Below are 20,894 nucleotides of genomic sequence, written 5' to 3' on the forward strand. Positions count from 1 at the left end.
CAGAGCAAATTTTCAAGCTGCACAAGTTTGTTGTTGATCATTTTAGAAAGTCAGGTATTTGATACAGTGAAACTCAGCCTGGCTTTTACCAGCATCCCAACATTAACACAAGCGGGATCTGCAGTCTTCTATATAGCCAACCCCAGAAATATGGCTGCTGCAGCATTACTCTCCCTCAGGCAGCCCCAGCAACATGTCCTAGCACTGAAACCCATTTCCATGAATACATAGCAGTTTCAGCATCTGATTCTTTCCACTCTCCAGTATCCCCACTGGGAGCTCAAAAGCATACCTAAAAGCTGCTCACACTAAAAACAAAGGACAGAGCATCTGCATGTGTATGAAAGAGGCATAGCCTGGTTGTGCACTGCCTTAAACATTATTCAGTGACACCGCATCAGGAAAAAAACCCTCCTTTTCCTGAGAACTCAGTTCCAACAAATTAAACCTTCCTCCAGGTGGTAAGCACCTAACTTTTCCAGTTTGATAGCCACGATAAAATAGGTATGTGGAAATACAACTGGCACAAATATCAACCCACAAGCTGTTACTTAAACTATAAGCTGTTATAAGAGCTTAAGTAAAATATTTTATGTCTCCTCTCAACATTCAGATATCACAAACAAACTTGCATGTGAAGCAAAAAATAATTTATGAAGTGCAACAGAACTAAATAATTTGTATGAAACTGAATTGTAACAGTCAAGGAGAAACAGCCATCTGAATTTCTCAAAAGTAAATAAATTATACCTATGCCTCTAACATCTCCTTCCACCCAAAAATCGTAATCCAACTTTTTTTTTTTCCTCCCCCCAAACTTTCCCTGAATCGATGTGACGAGATTTTCCTAGGAGAAAGAATACAATTTAAAGAGCAAGGACAGATTTTTGCTTTGTTTCAGTAATTACCCCTCAGATGACAGAATTGGAATTTACTCAAAAATTCCTGTGGCCAGAATTTCATCATTCCCCAGGGCATTACACAAATGCTTATCGCCTCCTTCCACATTTTCACAGGACACAAAGGTTAGAGGCCCATGACTCCTATCACCATTCTGACCCAATTTCCTGACAGGTTGTTCATTACTTGTTAGTTATCTGTTAAACTCTGCCATTTGTGAAGGGATGGAATGAGCAGCTAATTCATTACTAGTGAAATATCTTATGTTTATTAATGATGTAAGGATATCTTGTAAGAAGACATCAAGTTCAGATTTTCACATAGCAGTAGATCATACACTTACACTGAACACCATGACTGAAAAAGTGTACGGCTGACTGGTAAAAGCAAACTTATGGCCTCTGAGATTCTAAGAGTCCATTTCTCCGAGTGTTTCACATAACTGGTCACAGGAGAAGGAAAATCATCAAGGAGCTGCAGCAGTGTAAACATAAAATGCCAAAGAAGTTATTAAAATAGTATTTTATTTTATGAATAAAAACTAAACAGAATTAGGACATGGTTCTATTTTTTTTTTCTCCCCGTTTCCTTTGAACTATTCTGATCATCTCTTTTTGAACCAAGGCCATATCTACCATTCCTGTGCTGATCCTGCCACTCACTCTCCAGCTGTCTCAGCATTTCTTGTGTTAGAAGTCCTTCACGCAGCAATCTGTTGGCAAGAGATCCACGTCCATGGCTTTTCATATCCTCCTGTCTCATAGCAGACCGATAGGCTTTCAAGTTCTTTGCTCTTCTTTCTCCCGGAACCTCCACTGGAATAGAGAATGCCTCTGTGGATTTTGCACCGTGATGGTCTGAAAGCGCCCTGGTATCCCTCTCAGTCCTTGAAAGAGGAAAGTCTTCTGACACAACTTCTGCTGTGCCAGGCGCAGCTGCAGAAGCTCGGATCAGCTTCGTGATGTTGCAGACACCAACTTGTATAATGTCGTCTAGTTTTTTCTGAATATCCCTTACAAGTACAGCATCAGGGAACATATCCATGAAGCGGTAACTGAAGAGAGGCAAAACAACACACAATTAAACCTTTTCACTAAAGGAGTGCTGACTGGGACAAAAATGAGATACATACTATGTAAAGTAAAAAAAAAAAAAAAAAAAATTATTACATGTTGCATGGGAAGGCCACTGCATTTTAAGTGGCATTTCAGCTGCTCCACTCCAGGATCACTGTTTCTAACTTTCGCTCTCTGTCAGTCACAAACTGTTCTCTGCAGAACCCATGACTTGCTCCCATAACACAGCTACATTTGCATTTGTCAAGATACTCTAAAGGGCCAAAGGAGCCCATACTGCACCACATACACGCGGGCTTGAAGACATTGCTTTTCTAGGACTGTAAGTCATAAATATTAGAAAAAAATAAAAATAATTTTCCAGTACAAAGGCAATACCTTAACCACAGATAGAGGTCAAAAACATCATGAACAGCTTCAAGGTGTACAAGTTCTTTGATGTTCTTTGGAGCAGCTAATGGCCATTTGATGTGCCGACAGAGCCAGTCAAACGTCAGAGGCTCATTTCTACTGAACTGTCTTGCAAACTGAAAAACAAGCAGATTCATTGAAGTCCTCAGTTAGTCAGGAAAGAAGAAATCCCAAATGAGTTAAATTCCCTTGAGTCTGTATACACAACATATTCTGGAATATACCTGCTTTGTTTTACACAGCCCAAATGCCATACATTCTTTTACTTAATTACTCAACACAGGAGTCACCTCTCCTTTCCAGGGCCTCATTAACACAATTTGTCCACGGGCCATGCACAGAGTTAAGCAACAAAAGCATAGAGCTATCCAGAAAAGCGTAACGCTGAAGGCATATGATTTCATCTAGCAAAGCAGATGAACTTTGTCTTTTTTTCTTCTCCTGCTCCTATTCTGTTAATTATCTTGTTTCAGAATCTCCAAGGTTGAGAAAATGTTAAATGTGTTCCCTGACTTAGGAAACACACTATTCACCACCCAGATTAATCTGCGCTAGAAATCAGCCCTTTTGAAACCTAGACATCTCAGCTCTTTTACTAACAGAAAAACAAGCCAAATAAGATTTAAATTTAAAATTTTCAGGAGCATTGATGACTTGGAATAACTACTTCCTAACTGGCTGATACCAGAAGTTGGGTTTTTCTGCCAAGGAATGGGGCTTAAATTCACATCAGGATTCACAACAGCCTACCTACCTCCAAGATCACATTATGCCCCCCCTCTGCACCTTCATTACTGGAGATCTGAATGCTCAGCGTTTTCTTAGTGAGGCACATTTTTTTTTCCAACTCTTTAAATAAGTCATTCAATTTTTAAAGAACATTATTAGCCATTTTTGAAAAGCACTCCAATATCTGTGACATGAGGGCACCATATCAGCTTCATTTTTACACTGTTTTATTAAAAATGTTTAACACAGTCTCTAGAAGGGGACAAAGGCGATACTGTCTAACAAAGTAACAGTCCCAAACAAAATTATTAATCCTGAAAAACTGAAATCAGCTGACTACAAATTCCTCAAAATAATCACTCCAGGGGCACAGTGGAACACGGTTCATCCAGGCCTGAAAAGTGAAACGACGTAATTCTCAGAGCAACTAACAGCACTGTATTTTCTGGGGTTTTAATTCTATGTAACTGTTATTATAACATCAGCAATGACACTTAATCCCACAGTCTTTTCTTTTGTTGACAAGCTAACACCCTGAAGCAGTGGTATCTTGGTTTTTAAGGACTACTTTTAGACTCATCGTAGTGCAAAGCTTGACAGTGCACAAGTGACTACGTAACACAATTCTGATCTCTCGCAGTTCAAAGATCACCTGCAAGGCAAGCAGTAGGATTCTCTGAGGCAAACAGCAGAAAAGCTCTCCAAACGTTAATTTACATCACAAAAAGAGAATCGGTTCTCAGAAGTTAAAAGCTTTGGCCAATAAAAATGGTGAAGAATGCAATTTAAAAAAAAAAAATATATATATATATATATATCTCCAGCTATTTTATATTACTACCTGTGAGCACTTTAAGAATGCTCTCAAATGATCTAATGACAAAACCCACAATAAATATAGCCACTAGATACAGTCTGAATGCACCAAGACCCACCTGCTCCAGTATAAATACCATGTTTTTTGGAGGAAAAAAAAATAACTGACCTTCAACAACGTGGTACACACAAAAGGCTCTTTTCTGTTCAAGGGTGCAGTGCAGAAGACATATCGTGATCGCAAATTTAGTGGAATGTGCTGAATCATATCTGCTAGAAATTTAAAGTCATCAATATTGCAGACAAAGTAAAGCCCATCAACTTGTGAGAGACTCACAAAAATATCCTGTGAAAATATAATCAAATGAAGATGATGTTATTACAGGAGAGGGTTGTTAAACTTCGTATTACCAAACCAAAATATGATTTGGTCTTTCAAAGACCAGTTATACTGAAAGAACAGTTAAAGGGGGCAGGGGAGTTCCCTCTACTCTTTTATAATAGGATTTTCATTAAATTCTCTAACACAGAATCAGAGGAGAAGACATAACGCACTATGCTTTATTTAAGCAATTTCAATTAGTCTCATAAGTAAAAAATACAGTGTTCTGGCAGCGTACATTTTAGTTACAAAGAACACCATCACAGGAACCAGTTACTACTGTGTTTAGAACTTGTTCCAGGTTTGTCACTTAGCATGACCCAAAAAGCTAACTTTACAGCATAAAATTCAATAATTGAGGTATTTTTAGCCCAATGTCAGGAACAGATCTATTTTAGGAAGAAAGAAATCACAAGATAAATACAGTATTGCAATAGAGGAGTTCAAAGAATACCTGAAACATATCGAAGGTTTGGAGAAACAGGAGATGCCACTGCACATTGCAGGGCGAATTTTTATGGGTCCCCAACATTATTTCTCTAATGTAAATCTTTGAAAGATTTTTTAAAATATCTTTAAAGAAACACTGAGCTTCTTAATTAAGTATGTGACTGAATACTTAGGAGATCAAGAATAACATGGGTTTTTAATCTTAATACTTCTATGCTAGCCCAAAAATTCTCAATAGTAAAATTTCAAAGGTGTGCTGTTACCCTACCAGCCTAAGTCTTCCAGAAGGTCTCCAAGTATAATCCTTTACGTCAAATTTAGAAATCATACTATTTTACTACATAACAGCACATCAGCAGAGAACAATAATAGGCATTTAAAAGCATGAAAGCTGCTAAGAATCTCCCAGTGTACTAAAAATCATGATACTATTTTTAAATACAGCATTGGAAGCTTAATTTCTACTTTGAAAGGTTTAAGCACTTCCAAAAATTCTGCTAACCAGCTAATGATGAGATCAAGTAGATGCCAAAAAATCTGTTTTCTCAAAGTTAAGCAGACACTGTTTTACCATAAACTCCACAGAACCAGGAGAAAAAACAGGTAGCTCTCAGATGTACAGAACTCTGACATGACCAGCCCAGTTTCCCAGGAATTTTTACATATATTTATCAAAATTTCAATCTCGAATATTTTCAGCCTCAGACCAAAAAGTCTACATTTAAAATACAGGAAAGGTGAAATTAAAAGGTTGTTGCACACTCTTCAACACATGTAAACATATTTACACACTTCAACAGCTTTCAAGTTTATTATAACACAGAAAAGTTGAGCATTCTGTTTTGCAGTCACTGCTGTGGCAGAGAAAAGAAACTAACTGATAGAAGATACACACAAGGCTGGCTGTTAAATTCCCAAAGTGCATGTTTGTACAAAAGCAGTGGCTACAAGTGATGCTTAATTTTTAAAGCAGAAACTAATATTTTGATCATTCTTACAATTAGATTAGATAGAGTGGCGTCAGGAAGATGATAAGCAAACATTTCTATCTGCTCAGGAGTAGGATGTAGGCCAGCTGCCTAAATGGAAAATAAAGACAAAAATTTCCATTAGTTCTCAATATTGTTCTTAAGTTAGTGCATCAGAAACAAAATCTACAAAGACAAAATGCAAGAAACCAGAGCTCCAGAGCACATCTGTACAAACTGAGTCTCTCTCACCTTCACAGGGCGCACAGGCTCACTCAAAATTTCCTTCAGCTGCATGAGGTCATCACGATGCATTGTAGTGACCTCTCCTTGTTTGAAGGATGAGCCATAACGCCCAGCTCTGCCTGCAATTTGTAGAGCCTGAGAGGTTGTAATGGAGTCTATTTCCTTTTCTCCCTTCTCATTAATAGTTGGCTTTACTATAGAGTTAAAAATTATTCTTCTTATACACCTGAAATATTTGAACAAAAACAGAGAGGGATCCTTTTTCGCAAATTATTTCCAATATACAACCTAGTACAGAAGAATTAAAGCCTTTTTTTTTTTTTTTTGAGGTTGGTTTTTTTTTTGAGTTTTTTTCCCCTCTATAAATTAAGGGACCACGGATACTACTTATGGACACAGCATATTCAAAAGGGCAGCATAAGACTACTGGTTAGTTGCAGGAAAATTATCATCCCTACACACATTAATTGTGTTCTAATAGGGTCCCAATCCATTCATCACCATCTGCCTTGGTAGTTTATAGCAATGTGATTGCATCACCTTCAGCAACAAAATACATCTGAAACCGGACTGAACTTGCTCTGCACTTCAGAAATGTAAGCAACTGATAATCTTGACAACCTAGCACATCTGACTCCAGTGAATTGAAAGGATCTTAACAGTGCCTACTATCACACAGAATTAGGCCAACTGAGCCATTTAATTCTTAGAATCAGTTTTAAAATTAAAGCTTAGTTCTACCCAATCAAATTGATCACTACTCCAGAATTAAAATATATGTCCTGTGTTATCTAGACATAGCAGATACCTAGCCAAATTAGTCAAACTGGGGAGAAACAAGTGAGGAAATTAATGCAGGTATCACACCCGGGGAAAAAAAAAATTCATACCATAACCTGCTCCAAGTACTTACAAATTGAGTCCCATTCCAATTGCATCTGTAGCAACTAAAATTTTGCATGGATCATCAGGATCATTGAATTTCTTTGCCTGTTCAAGTTTTGTTCCTAAAACAGAATGACAGAACACTTCACATAGCAAACTCTTCTTACAAAACAAAGACAATGTATCACTAAGACCAATGCCTTTATAATAGGCTGAGGGAGAAAAAATAAAAAAATTGGTATTTGATTGGTATTTGCTGTTGTTGGGGGAAGGGGGCAGGAGGGATTTAAATCATTCCCAGAGCTGCGGATAGACCTCATTTAATCACATCTATCTGAAGATCAATATTAAGTACATAATAAAGGTCTAATCCCAAGATTAAAACACCAGTCAACGGAAGTTGATTACTTTCTCTAACTATATAGAAATGCAAAACTAGGAAAACTTGTATTGCTTCATTTTAAAAGTTTTTCTCAGAAAGCAGCAAGAAGCAGAACACTCCCTTAAAAATAAGAGTGCTTTACCTGGTGGCAGACTGCCATATATGACAGCACATTCTAATCCTCTGGCTTCAATCTGTCGACTGACAGAATAAATGTCATTCTTACTGAAACAGACGATGCAGTCCCCAGGACGGAGGTTATCTAAAGATTCTAAGGCATAATCCAGCACAGTAAGAGGAGTGAGTCTCTTGTAGTTTCGGACCTAGAATCAAAGGAGTTGACACAGATGTTTTTAAATGAAAAATTCCTGTGGAATATCAGCCAGCATGGTTATTACCACAACTGTAACACTGAGGGACATCTCACAGTCCTGAAGGGATAATTACTGGGAGAAGGTGACATACACCTTATGCACTTGCATACCTGCAGCACTTCCCAAGCCAAGAACTATATGGCCTTTTCAAGAAACAGAAGAACTATATATTTTTACATGTAAACTAGATTCAAGAAAAGAAGTATACAGGCTATGTAGCAGTTCTATCAAGAACTGAGAGTCTGTTTTCACTCAGTCATCTGAATGCTGTAAACTGGTCCGCTTTCAGAATTACATGCCCCACCACGCACAGATATATAAAGCTACAGCTAGTTCACCATGAAATCATGCAGGCTCAACTTGCTTAGGACCAAATTTTATGTTTTTAAATACTCTTCACAAAGGAATCATAAATAAAAAGTATTTATGACAGTAAAGTTGGGTTTCAGAGATCTTTCAATCACTTTCTTCTGGAGGTGTTAGCTCTTTTATCTCCTTTCCTCATCATACAGAGAATAACTATCAACAAATTCACTAACCTCAGCAAATTTGAGGGCACTGTGCCCTCCAGGAAGAACAGAACTGTAAAGAAAGCCCCTAAACAGCTGTAGCATTCCCTGAGGGGAACTCAGCAAAGCACTGTGCTGGTTTTGGCTGGGATAGAGTTAATTTTCTTCATAGTAGCTGGTATGAGGCTGTGTTTTGGATTTGTGCTGAAAACAGTGTTGATAAGACAAGGATGTTTACATTATTGCTGAGCAGTGCTTACAGAACATCAAGGCCTTTTCTACTTCTCACACCGCCCCACCAGTGAGTAGGCTGGGGGTGCACAAGAAGTTGGGAGGAGACACAGCTGGGACAGCTGACCCCAACGGGCCAAAGGGATATTCCAGACCATACGACGACGTCACGCTGAGTGCATAAAGTTGGAGGAAGAAGGAGGAAGGGGGGGACAGAAGGAAGGGGGGGGGCATTTGGAGTGATGGCGTTTTGTCTTCCCAAATAACCACTTCATGTGATGGAGCCCTGCTTTCCTGGAGATGGCTGAACACCTGCCTGCCAATGGGAAGTAGTGAACGAATTCCTTGTTTTGCTTCGCTTGCAAGCACGGCTTTTGCTTTACCTATTAAACTGTCTTCATCTCAGCCCACGAGTTTTCTCACTTCTACACTTCTGATCCTCTCCCCATCCCACTGTGAGGGAGGTGAGTAAAGTGGCTGTGTGGTGCTTAGCTGCCAGCTGGGGTTAAACCACAACAGCACTTATCTTCTTTAAGCAAAACAATACCACTATTTAAAAAAAAAACAAAAAACATCATCTCCTTTGGTTTACAGGATTTGAGAAACGTTTTAACATGAACTCCTGCAAGAATAACTTTGATCAGTGATACCCCCAAAAGACTCTAAATTTTTGCCTGTTTTCCAGCAAGAAGAACCTAATGTTCTGTCCATAACTTTACAGAATTAAAAAGCTTACTTCAACTTCCTCCCCTGTAGTGTACATGAGCTCTGTCACCAAGTCAATAGCAGCAGCTTCTCCACAAACATGGATTTCTTCCGCACAGAGTCCTGAACAAGATCCAATGAAATAAAATGCAAAATGTTACATATTTGTAGACAACAGTAGTGTTAGCTGACTTTTAAGTTACCCCAAAATTACATTTTGCGTGCTAAACACATCAATGAGGACTGTATTTCACCTCCTTCAACACCCCAAATCAGTACCTAAAGCCTCTCCCACAATACACGACTTCCTTAGAGCTGCTCTTGATCTCATATCAGCAAACGATCCTTGGAAATCCAATAGTATGATAATCAGAGCCGCTAATACCTTGTTGCACCCTCTCAGCCAAAACAAGAGGTACCCTCAACCACTGAAGAAATGGAGCAAAGCTTTGAGTTTTATTTACCACCGTTTTACTAACTCCCAAACCACAGCAGAACTGAAGAGCTTTGTTTTCTGCATGACCTTCTAAAATTATGAATACGTCTCTAATGTAGTCAGAATAGAAAAAAGGGAAAGAAATAGGAAGTAGGGGAAGTGTGACAAATCATCCTGTTAAACTTAGCATCAAAAACAGTGAAGGGAAGGGCGGGGGGGCGGGGGGGCGGGAATCAGATGCCAAACTTCTGTTCAAAATCTGAGGAAAAGTAAGTTTCAAGAATTCCTCTTGAAAAATTCTAAAATTATCAGAAGCAGCATCCTTCTAAGAATTTAACATAGCAATGCAGCTCTATAAATGAGCCACTTGAAATTAACACTACAAAATATTTAATGTTCGCCACGTTGCCATACATTTAACAGTATCTCTTCATAACAAAATCTCTGAAAAATTGTGTTGTTTTAATTGAACAAAAAAAGCATACTTCTAGAAAATAATCAATGTAAAAGGACAGCACAGTGCAACAACATAAAGACTCCGTATTATCCAAGGAATTAAAACTAAGAGAGGCATCCATGTAACTCAGAAAATAAATTTTTTTTAGAACATTCATTAAGTAAAACATGACAGGTAACTTGCGGCCATATAGACAATATCCTTTGAGGCAGAGTATCTCTCTAACTTGCTGTGAGAAGTCATGTGAAGAAACAATACTCGCTTTTATTTTGCATCACATATTGTAACCACTTATGAATATACTGACTGCTAAGCTTGAATTTAATGTGCCATTTATAGTCACATTAAACTAGTTCATTGTCAACACAAACAAGCTTACCTAGAAGGGCTCTTGTCCAAGCCCACCCTCTGGCGGGATCTCTGATCATCTGAATTTCATCAATCACTGCAACTTCATCTTAAAACAAAAAAGAAAAAGACAATGCACCAAGGAAGACCATCTAGAACAGCAATACAACACAGGAAGGAACTTGAAGGCTTTCTAAAAAAAGGTTGCTCAAATCAAGTTAACCCTCTACCACCAAAAAGCTATTCTGAGAGGATCCAAGTTTTTTTAACTGCTCTAACAGTTCAGAAATTGTTCAAATAAGACTGAAAAGGAATAGCTCAGCTACTTCAGAGTCCAAGCAATAATACACATAAAGATACCATAGATATGACTGAAACAATTATGTATACATACAAGGCGTATTAGTGCTGCACATTTCAATGGTACAAGCAACATGAGGAGCTTGTCTGGCATCTTCATTGGCATACACACGCTCTTCTCCTGTCACCAAGTCACATGGCACTTTCTAAAGGAATTCAGAAAACTCACGTTAAGTTTCTTTAATATAAGAGAATCCTCTTTCCAAACCGGAAAAAAATATGTTTCTTAAAGTAGCTTCTAAGACAGTATAGTGGAAGCTATCAAAAAAATAACTACTCAGTCTTTTGAGACTTGTGCCCTGTATTTAAGTTCTATCAGACTGAAGGGTATAAGGAAGAGGTAGTATCTGTAATTAGATGCCCTCCCCTACTCCTGCAGATTACACCTTCCTCTGAGCATTTCGGAGCTGTCACATCTGCAACAAAACAACTGTCAGAAAAGCTGTGTAGTACAAGGGGCTCAGAAAGCAAGGCCCAGCAGCGAAGGAGCCTTGCAGGCTCCAGCCTCCTCCAGTTCATTTGGTGATTGCCCTGTTGGGTGTCTCACCTGCTGCCTTATACTCACACAGCAAGAGTTCATGAGGACTAGCTGTGAGAGACAGCAGGGGCCATCACCCTCTGTCAGCTCTACACTCACTGAATCTCAGGCAGAGGGCTGCTCCTTCCATATCTACAGCCACCTATAGAGCCATGCACGAAGCCCTGTTTAAACCTCAAGGGCTACGTATGATCCATGAGCTGCCATGTGAAAAGTCCTCACACACACTAAACACATGGGGAAAAAAGTGCAGTAACTCTACTAACAAGGAACACCACTACATGGTATCGACATTCACTACATGGTACACGTTACAGATACCTCCTAGGACAAGCCAATCTTTCTTATGTGTTGCTTTGATAAACCAATAATAGGAATTACAAATTCTAAATCATAGACTTATCAAAAAAAGAGAAATCATAAGATCATTTGGTAAACACTACTGTACATACACACCATGCTGCATTAACATGTGATGTGTTACTGTAATGCTTCAGAACTGGTGTGGCTCTGTGCAGCTGGAAATACACTGGTGAGGAGCCTTCAAAAAGATGCTAGAAGCAATTAAAAAAAGTACTAATGAAAGCTTCCTCTAGGGACCTGATATAGGGTGCTGCTCTTCAACTCAACACATCTGAAGCTGCAGAACTTTTTATTAGATGGTTGAGTGAAATATCTTTAAACATTGAAGCAGAAAGCTGAGGGGAGTTAAGCAATGGTGATTTCTTGCGTACAAGCTAAAATAAAGGTCATGGGCAAAAGAAGCCACGGTTTCCACACTGAAAAAGCTAATAGTAGAACCTGGCTAAACTCAGGGAGGGAAAAATTACAGGAAAATGGAGGCAGGTTACAGGGACGATTGCACGGCATGTGCTTTGGGGAAAGTGATGTTCCATTTTGGGAAATGATGTTCCATTCCGCATGCCTAAAGCAGAAATGCACAACTGGTATTCACAGGAGCTGACACTACTGCAAAGCAAAGGCACCCGTTTGAGCACACTGCTTCATGGACTGCCTTATGCACTTTACAAACATGCATTCATGAGACTGTTCCAGTACTAAGGATATAGGTAAGTAATACAACATACTGACAGCATCATTACTCTTTTGGAAGATCTCATGAGCCAGAAGTTTTAGTGGACCACAGTATATTCCCGATTTTGCTGACAAAAATCTCTGGATAGCATGGTAGGTTTTTCCACTGTTTGTAGGACCGGCATGGAATATTATCTTTCTCTGAATAGCCCTGGCATCTGGATACCTAAAACATACACAAAAAAGCAGATCTGTTGAACATTTATCTGATGTTCTGGATACTGATTCAGGGGAAATTGCAAATTAGCTTAAATATTTACTTATTAATAGACTTTTTAATGTGTGTTGAAAGCAGAAAGATCAAGTTCTTAAACAGAGACAGTATAAAGAGGTTACTATGTCTTATACATTCATCTTCTAAATCATACAACGCTTTCAAAGATTTAGAGTGGAATTCACACATTGTGTTCAAAATAATTCTCATTACTGTGGTCTCTCTCCTTCGGTATATTAACATTTTAATGTTCTGGCGTGCTGCCTCACAAACAGATACAGCCAGAAGACAGCTTTCTGGAAAGGCAACACCAACTCAGCAACTTTCATAGCTGATATAATCTTATTTTCCTTTTAATTGATTGCAATATATCTTGTAAAAAAGATAAGCATTCCTGACACATATTATTGTAAAAACAGAGAAATGGAACTGAAAATATAGTGCAATTATACATCATAAAGCTTAAGTCCACAGAGTATGAAATTCTATGACACTAAGAAAAGAAAACACTGCAATCACTTAAACACACTGACCAGTTGGGCGGCAATCTTAAATCACTGATCTTGCGCAGATCATCCATACAGTCCAGCATCGGAAAGATCTGCTTTGCATGCCTCAGGAAAAATGGAAAGAGATCATCCACGTGACCTAGAAGACAAACCCTTTTAAGAAAGTTTGCATGCTTGTCTGAAGGTGTGCATCTTCATCATAAACTTAAAAAAAAAAATTTCTTCTACTATCACCACACACTTATGTAACTCTTTCAACTTCTGGCTCTCTACAAAGTTCAATAATTATCTCAATGGCAGAAAGGTAAACTAACATGAGTACACACACTCATTAAGCAACGTAATACAAATACAATAGTATGAAAAAAAAAATCTCATTTCAGTATATTCAATCTGGTTAGCCAATATGCCTACAGAACTTTTAAATAAAATGAAAAGCTATGGAAAAGCTGGATGAGAGATAGCTTTTCTGTCCTAAGAAGATTTAGCCTTTTCTTCCTAAATTCATGTGCTGCCCTGGAACAAAATAAAATAAAAGCTTCTAAAATGTTTTTATGAATAAACAGAGAAAAACAGAATAGTGTGCAGCTTCCCTAAGCTACTAAGGCTTAGGATGCTGGTTCAAAATTCTGAGTCTCCAGTCCCTAGGTGAGAAAACAAAAATAGAAAAATTAACTCAGAAGAGACATCCAGGTTCACTCTTCTGAATGTTTGCAGAGTAGACATGTGGTCTTAAAGGTCTAATTTCAGGTCACACTCCAACCATCCAGCTCTCATAGAATTTCAAAGAACTATCTGGATCTAAAAAACTGTTATTATCAAACACACACACACAAAAAGAGCAGTGGTTTTTTGTTTGCTGGGGTTTTTTTTAAAAAATGAGAATTAGTATTCAATGAATCGAAATTATTGTGAAAAATTTAAAGAACTTAAAAATGGTAATATTTTCAATTACCATTTTTGGACAAGCAACACTCAACTAAAAAAATTCAAATCTGCCACAATAAAAAACCCTTTACATTCCTATATATGTGAGTTTTAAGGCATATGTAAACAATGCTAATATGTAAGTAAATAAGGAGTGAAAGTAAGGAAGCCATGTGGAAGATTTTATGCACAACTAAGTAGTTAAATTTCCTAAGACAGTAAACATTTAAAATCTACACATTCACATCTTAAGACAAAACTAACGGCCACTGTAACCTTTAAATTACCATCATTAAAAACACACATACTATGCCAAAGCTCTGCTCAAACTGTGGAGAAGGCTGTTTCTGCTGTTACCAGCTAGCATCACCTCTTAGTTAAGTGCCTTTAATTACAACACGATTCACTAAGCAAGCAAACAACACTCACTTCTATTAGTGCCACACGGAAACAGAACACAGTCACAGAGCTGTATTCCCAAGTACTTAAAGCCACTTGGCCAGGAGAAAGCTCTCAAAGTGCCCCCTAGTGACTACTGAATTTTTAAGAGCGGAATAAATGGAACAGTACTGTTTCCATTTCAGCAATGAACAGATGCTATAAAACGACAGGCTGCTTCTTGCTAAGACCTCCATCTCCTTTGTTTCCCCTTCAGAAGATTTAAGGAGCGAACAATCCATAGGATGGGCACAAATGTTTCTGATGGGGAAGCAGTGATTGTTAACCTCTTTTATAGCATATTAAGGGGAACACAGGTACGTAGGTAAGCATACAGGTCAAAAACAAGAAAAAAACCCATATTTTATTTTACAAGCACTCCAGATACTTGCCTGCACCACAGCATATATCATTGAGAATAATATGCAGATCAGCACTCACTGAACTGGATTCTATGATATACTTCCTAAAGCTTATAAATGCTTGGTGAAACAGGCGAGCTGCAAAACAAAGGAACAAAGTGAATGTGACTGGGATCACAAAACCATATTTGTAAACACCCAACAAAACATTGAAGTAGTCCCTTAAAAACCTATACCTTAATATGAGGTATTACAAGCAAATATAAACGTTATTTGAACCGAGTGACAGAGACAACATAAACAAGCTGTGTTGTGAGACCCATAAAAGATCAGATTTACCTAACACCATATCTGAATAAAAACAGATTTCACATTAAAAAAAAAAAAAAAAACTTAAAACATTTTCTTACCATCTAATCCATTTTCTGCTCCTAGTCTTTGGATTTCTTTTCTTTTGTAGAACTTATTTAAGTTTTTTAGAACTTCACCTGTAGAAAGAGAGTAACATTTTTTTTAATTTGCTCAAAATTAAATCACATTCTCCCGGCCCAAAGATGATGGCTTACAGTCTCCTTACTCTGGAGAGAGGGAATCTTTGCCATGCTGAACAGACTCAAATGATTTCTCCCTAAATTAAACACAATCAGTGATTGAGCCTGTTGTGGAAAAGGACAATCTTAAACTGCAGCAGAGTAAGAACTGCTATGAAGATGAGGTTGGTATTTGAGACACACTCTCCCTAGTACTTGATAGGAAAGCATAAAGGTGGGAACCTGCAGCCAACATGTTATGGAACAAACTAATTAAGGTTTTGGGGTGGTTTATGTTTGCTTTTTATTGGCACCTATCAGGAAACAGCAGGTTTTAATGTGAAAAGTAAATCTGCTTAAACTACTTGGTGACAGCTTTTACTAAACATCCTGAGAGACCTCCACACTGCTTCCAAGACACTCTCCAGAAAGATAAGGCAAACCAGATGCAGTATTCTTCCTATTTCTCAGGTTAAATAAAGGATGGGAGAAGAAAACTTAACAGTTTCTTCATACATATCACAAATTACTCAGATTTGTTTGTATAAAATCTCTTGTTATAAAGTTATGAATAAACCCTTTCCCTCCCCTAAAAGGCAAGTTCAGAGTTGCAACAAAACTGTATTTACTAATGTACACTCCGAATTTAGTTCATTAAATGTTAGTTAAATCACAATAGCAAAAACGTGTCCCCTCTCCATCTATAGCAGATCAGAAATTCACAAAAATCTAGCAAATATCATGAGCACCTATTCATAAATTTATGTTATTCTTAAAATTTAAGTCTACAAACCCTATATTGTAAAACATAGGGCTGATACATAATGCAGCACACCCCTGGTTTGCCAGCACAAGTCACTGAACACAACACTGCCAAGCTCTGCTCTCTGCAACTAACTCCATAACTCTTTGAAGTCTCTGCCATGACATGGAAAGCTTCCCATGAGATCAACCTTAAATTATTGAAAGATTGCCTCTCTTTCTAAAAAACTATACTCTAGAATAGAGACAGCCCACTTTGCATAATGAAAATCATCAGGTGACAAGAATATGGCAAAGTTCAATTGCAGGCAAAGCCAGAAGCACAAGAACAGTGGCTACATCCCATACCCCTTGCATGGTTACAGCAGTCTATTAATGGATTAACTTGCAGTCTGAAATTTTCACAAAGGTAAATAACAAGATTGTCAGCAGGCTTACATTTACTACACAGGCATCCATACTCTCACCAGAAAACGTTTAAGGGCATGGAAATCAAAGACAGATTGGAAAACTGCACTAAAAGAAAGCACAGGGCTAAATTCTATTCAGAGCTTCCATAAGAAGTTACAACAGTTAACACATCATCGGCCATGTAGCTAAATTCACAACCTACTGGCCTTACTACAAGATGAAAAGGTCAATGCCAGAACATTTGTTACTATCCAAGGCAACATGACATTGGGACCATCGCAGCCCTCAACATCCAAGGTCACGATCCTTCCTAAGCACAAAATACTTGTCTTAACAATAAGGTATATCAAAACAAAACAAAGCTGGCATTGCAGTCCAAGTAGACATGCCCACATTAGCTTAATCTAACTGCACATAGTACTAACTATTTCTACAGCAACAGCTTGCAATCAGGGAACATCCTCAGGACATCTATGTCCCACCTCTACCATTACCCTTTCTACCATTCACTCTTGTTTTAAGATTTCCCTTTCTTTACCATCTCCTCTATCTAGAACAGTATTTTAGCTCTTATTCCTCAATTATTTTGACTCCTCAGCAGCATTTTTTTAAGGTTCTGTGTAAAAAGATGGCCTGACTCTGCAGTTAAGTTCAGAAATTATGCCGTTAGCCTCCAATGTATCAGATTCATTTAGATGTTTCAGCCCTATCTGCAGGAAGAATTTTCAGTCATTTTCCTGCATCTGAGACAACAACAGTCCATTTCAGTACGCCTGTATGCTACCACTGGCAGTTGAACTGCTTTATTTTAAAATTCCTCCAAAACTATTAGGCTTCTATTGTCCAGCCCAAGTGACCTTGTGCATTTAACTAATCCGCTTGTTCAGGCACCTCCTGTTTCTGACTCATGAATTGGTGACCTTTCCTAGCTTACACTTCTCACCAGTAAGCACGGCCCCAGGGTCTGACAACTGAAGCCACAGAATTGACAATTCAATATGACGACTGAGCCTTAGGGCTCCAAATCAACACCTGTATCAAGGATTCTGTGAAGCCACATGGCACAAAGTGCTGATCTTTCATACAGTAGGGTTTTGTATACATTTATTTAAAAATGGATGATGGATCATCTCCATACCAGAAGGCCCACAGTCAAACCAAACCTAATTTGTGCTGCCCACTGACTTGGCAAATTCAGGCCTGGTACTTAAGATCATGAAGCCAGGTACCAATCTTTCTCTCTCTGTACTGATAGCAGATCATCTACCCTTATGACATTCCTATCTTCTCTCATTGCTCTTTACACTCCTTTCTTTTGATACTACATGCATGAGCAGATGTCTTGTTTCCTTTCACCCTCCTATCTAGAGTTTACATCACAGTTTCTTTTTTTTTTTTCTTTTCTTTTTTTTTTTTAATGTAACTGCTCCTTAGGTATTTCACTATAATGTGCTCACGTGTTACCTAGTCACTCAACAATTAGCTTGTTTTATAAGGCAATCGTACAAGGGGTTTAGCAAACACCTACTTAGATCTTAAATCATTCCATCATACAGCAATTTCATATTGTTCTATTGTCTCCCATAACACTGTGCATTTGGGCGTTTCACAACAAAGACATCATCACCACACAAATATATCAGAAACATTACTAATGTAAAAGCAATGAAAGGCTACAGAAAGACAGGTTCAGCCATACTCTCTGTAAGGAAAGCTCAAAAGCAAAGCTTCTTCTAAATGTAACCTACTTGATACACCGAAATTGAAAGCATGTATCACCACTCATAAGGGTCCACTTGCTATGAAGTCATAGAAAACAGATGCAGCCATGAATGAATTCCACTACAGGCCATTAAGCAGCAGGTTTGTTATAAAGGTTTTGCAAAACTGGCTCTGCAAAAGTAAGCTTCTAAAAAGGCTTCTGTTATACTGACAGTGTTTGACTAGCGTGAAAACTATGATCACTGTCTCACTTCAGCACGTAACAAGCTAACAAGCTGGTTCACACTGGAATTATGCACACTAGAAGTAACAGAGTTTCTTCACAAGCTGTAATCAGAAAGCCTGTAAACATAACTTTTTATTTATTGAATCTAGTTCAGTATTTGACAGCAGAATCTGACAGAGCATCTTTGTTCAAAATATCAAAAAACCCAGACACATAATACTGTGTGTGGTCAGAATCTGGGGTTGGGCAAGCAGAGGAAGACTATTTGTTTCATAAAAAAGAATAGATTATATTTGCTAAGGAAGGTCTTGTTCAGTTTCCTCTTTAACATTATCGATGGGCTTCAAAATACAAAATTACTGACAGTAACAGAGAACACTACAGGCCAACCAGCCAGACAAGCACCATACTGGTCACCTGGCTGGTACTCCTTGCAAGTTGCACGTGAAAGAACTTCAGGCTGTTTGAAGTAGTTAATTTTCACCTGTGGGAACATAAAGAATTTGAGCCAATCTGTTCTCTCTCAACAAGTCAGCAGAGACCAAATGGAATCTGATTTTCCCAGAGCATTTTAGTTGTACCTTTGAAGGAATCCAACATAACCACTTACCTAATAAATGAGACAAGTAACGTACAAGTAAGCTGCCACCATTCATATTCATTGGCACCTGAGGAATGCACTACTAATGTAAGCCAACACCCAAAGACAGGTCTGAAAACAGCACAGATTTTTTTGCATTACAGCTGTTCAGGATTTTTCCTCGTAGCTAGGTTTTTTAGTTGCCAGGGACAGGTATTCTTTTCTCAAGGGCTCTGAACAAATTAAGATAATTTTCCCATGCTTCCTATACCTGGAGTTAATACAAATAATATGCCATTAGAACACTTAATTAGGAGAACATATGAAGAAAAAAGTTTTCATTTACGCCTTCAATGCTTTGGGATCACCAAACATCAAAAGGATCAAGAACTTGTTTTTATTTATCAGATCTTTAAAGATAGTGTGCTGGCACAGCTAGATAAAATAAGACCTCTCCTGAGCAGAAGACTGAACATGAATGAAGAATGAACAGGATGTACGGTTTACAATTAAAGAAAAGGAAACACTGAAAAAGCAGGTACAACTCACTCAGTGGTTCTTGAGATTTAATTACATGTAAAGGCATCAAAGAACAGAAGCATAGAGCATCTAAAGGTCAACAACAGAGTTTCTTTCCTGTTTCTACTTAAATGTCAAAAAATTAATATGTCAAGTAAAATGACAGGATATATACCTAGCAGATAGATAAAAGAGAAACATAAAACACCGAGAAAGATGTTATTTTACTTCAAGACTGAAGTTCAAACTGCTATCTGCTTCTGACGTACTCAGCAGCTCTCGTAACACAGAGGGCACTAAAGCAGATAGTTCTTGACACAGTTTTCCCAGTTGATACGCAGAAACCTACCCTTACCATTTACTTGCTCATGCTTTAAGATATGCAAACCCAAGAATACACAGACAGACCTGCACTGTTCTAACTGAAAGTGAAACTTAAGTTTCTAACACTGATGGCCAACAACTAGAAATACTGAATGCTCTGCCCAGTTTTGCTCTAGGCACATTCACACACAGACAATGCTCTTCTGTCTATAACATCAATATTTCAGAAAACTATGACTTCTAAGTTCAGATACAGTTACGATTTCAGAATGCCACAAGATTTCAGTTTAGCTGTGGAACCTGCCCCCACACCAAGCACCTGACTGCCGAAATTTGGAGTAGAGGAACTAGGCCAACAGATTTTTTTTCCCCCACATAGGGCATGCCTAATGGGCCTTGGTAAAAACCTCACTGTCGGTCGTATTACCTCACCTGACAGCTTTTATCCCTTTTTCACCTTCGCGGCCATCAGCAGCTACGTCGGTCAGACAAGCCGCAAGGCAAGACCCCTTGCTCTCAAGAGAAAAAACCCCAGGAAACAACCCGAAGGGAGCGGCGGGCACCGCCGGGGAGGCCAGACGACGCCGGCCCACAGGGCTGGGGAGGCCGCCCGGCGGGTCCCGCCAATTCCTCTCAGCCCTCACGAGGACCCAGCTCCCAGGTCCTGGCGGGAAGAGGGCGGGCAAGGCCCGCACCGCCCCTTCCCGCCGCCGCCCCCCCACGGTCCCTGCCCAACGGCCGCCGCCGCCTCACGGCCGCCGGCGCTCACCCTTGTCGAGGGGCCGCGTGAGCTCGGCGCCCACGTCTTCCTCGGCCGCGTCGCCGACGGGCTTCAGGGGCACGGGCACGAAGAGAGAGGTGTCGGGGGCCCGGGAGTTGCCGTCCCTGCCGACTGAGGAGGAAGAGGAGGAGGAGGCGGCGGCGGCGGGGCGCAGCCGGGCGGCGGCGGCCCCTCCATGGCGGAGGGCGAGCCCCGCGCGCGCCGGGAGCCGCAGCAACGGCCACGCGCACCGCCTCATCGGCAGCGAAGGGCGGCAGCGGCGGCGGCGGCGGCGCGGGGCTCGCGCGTCAT

At 39.3% G+C, this 20,894-nt stretch overlaps 1 protein-coding gene across 1 annotated transcript; it reads right to left on the minus strand.

The window, feature by feature from the left end:
• Window positions 1-1,145: 1,145 nt before the first annotated feature.
• On the minus strand, window positions 1,146-20,872 carry SUPV3L1 (Suv3 like RNA helicase). Its single transcript, XM_030030885.1, has 15 exons — window positions 20,592-20,872; window positions 15,159-15,236; window positions 14,779-14,886; window positions 13,046-13,160; window positions 12,296-12,464; window positions 10,700-10,811; window positions 10,337-10,414; window positions 9,096-9,187; window positions 7,388-7,568; window positions 6,892-6,985; window positions 5,985-6,204; window positions 5,763-5,843; window positions 4,102-4,278; window positions 2,355-2,503; window positions 1,146-1,954 (listed from the first exon to the last, which is right to left on the minus strand). Exons 1-15 carry the CDS (start codon window positions 20,839-20,841, stop codon window positions 1,465-1,467), a joined length of 2,394 nt encoding a protein of 797 aa, XP_029886745.1. The 5' UTR covers window positions 20,842-20,872; the 3' UTR covers window positions 1,146-1,464.
• Window positions 20,873-20,894: the final 22 nt, after the last annotated feature.

Source organism: Aquila chrysaetos, chromosome 11 (genome assembly GCF_900496995.4).
Source record: "Aquila chrysaetos chrysaetos chromosome 11, bAquChr1.4, whole genome shotgun sequence".
NCBI classification, from domain to species: domain Eukaryota; kingdom Metazoa; phylum Chordata; class Aves; order Accipitriformes; family Accipitridae; genus Aquila; species Aquila chrysaetos.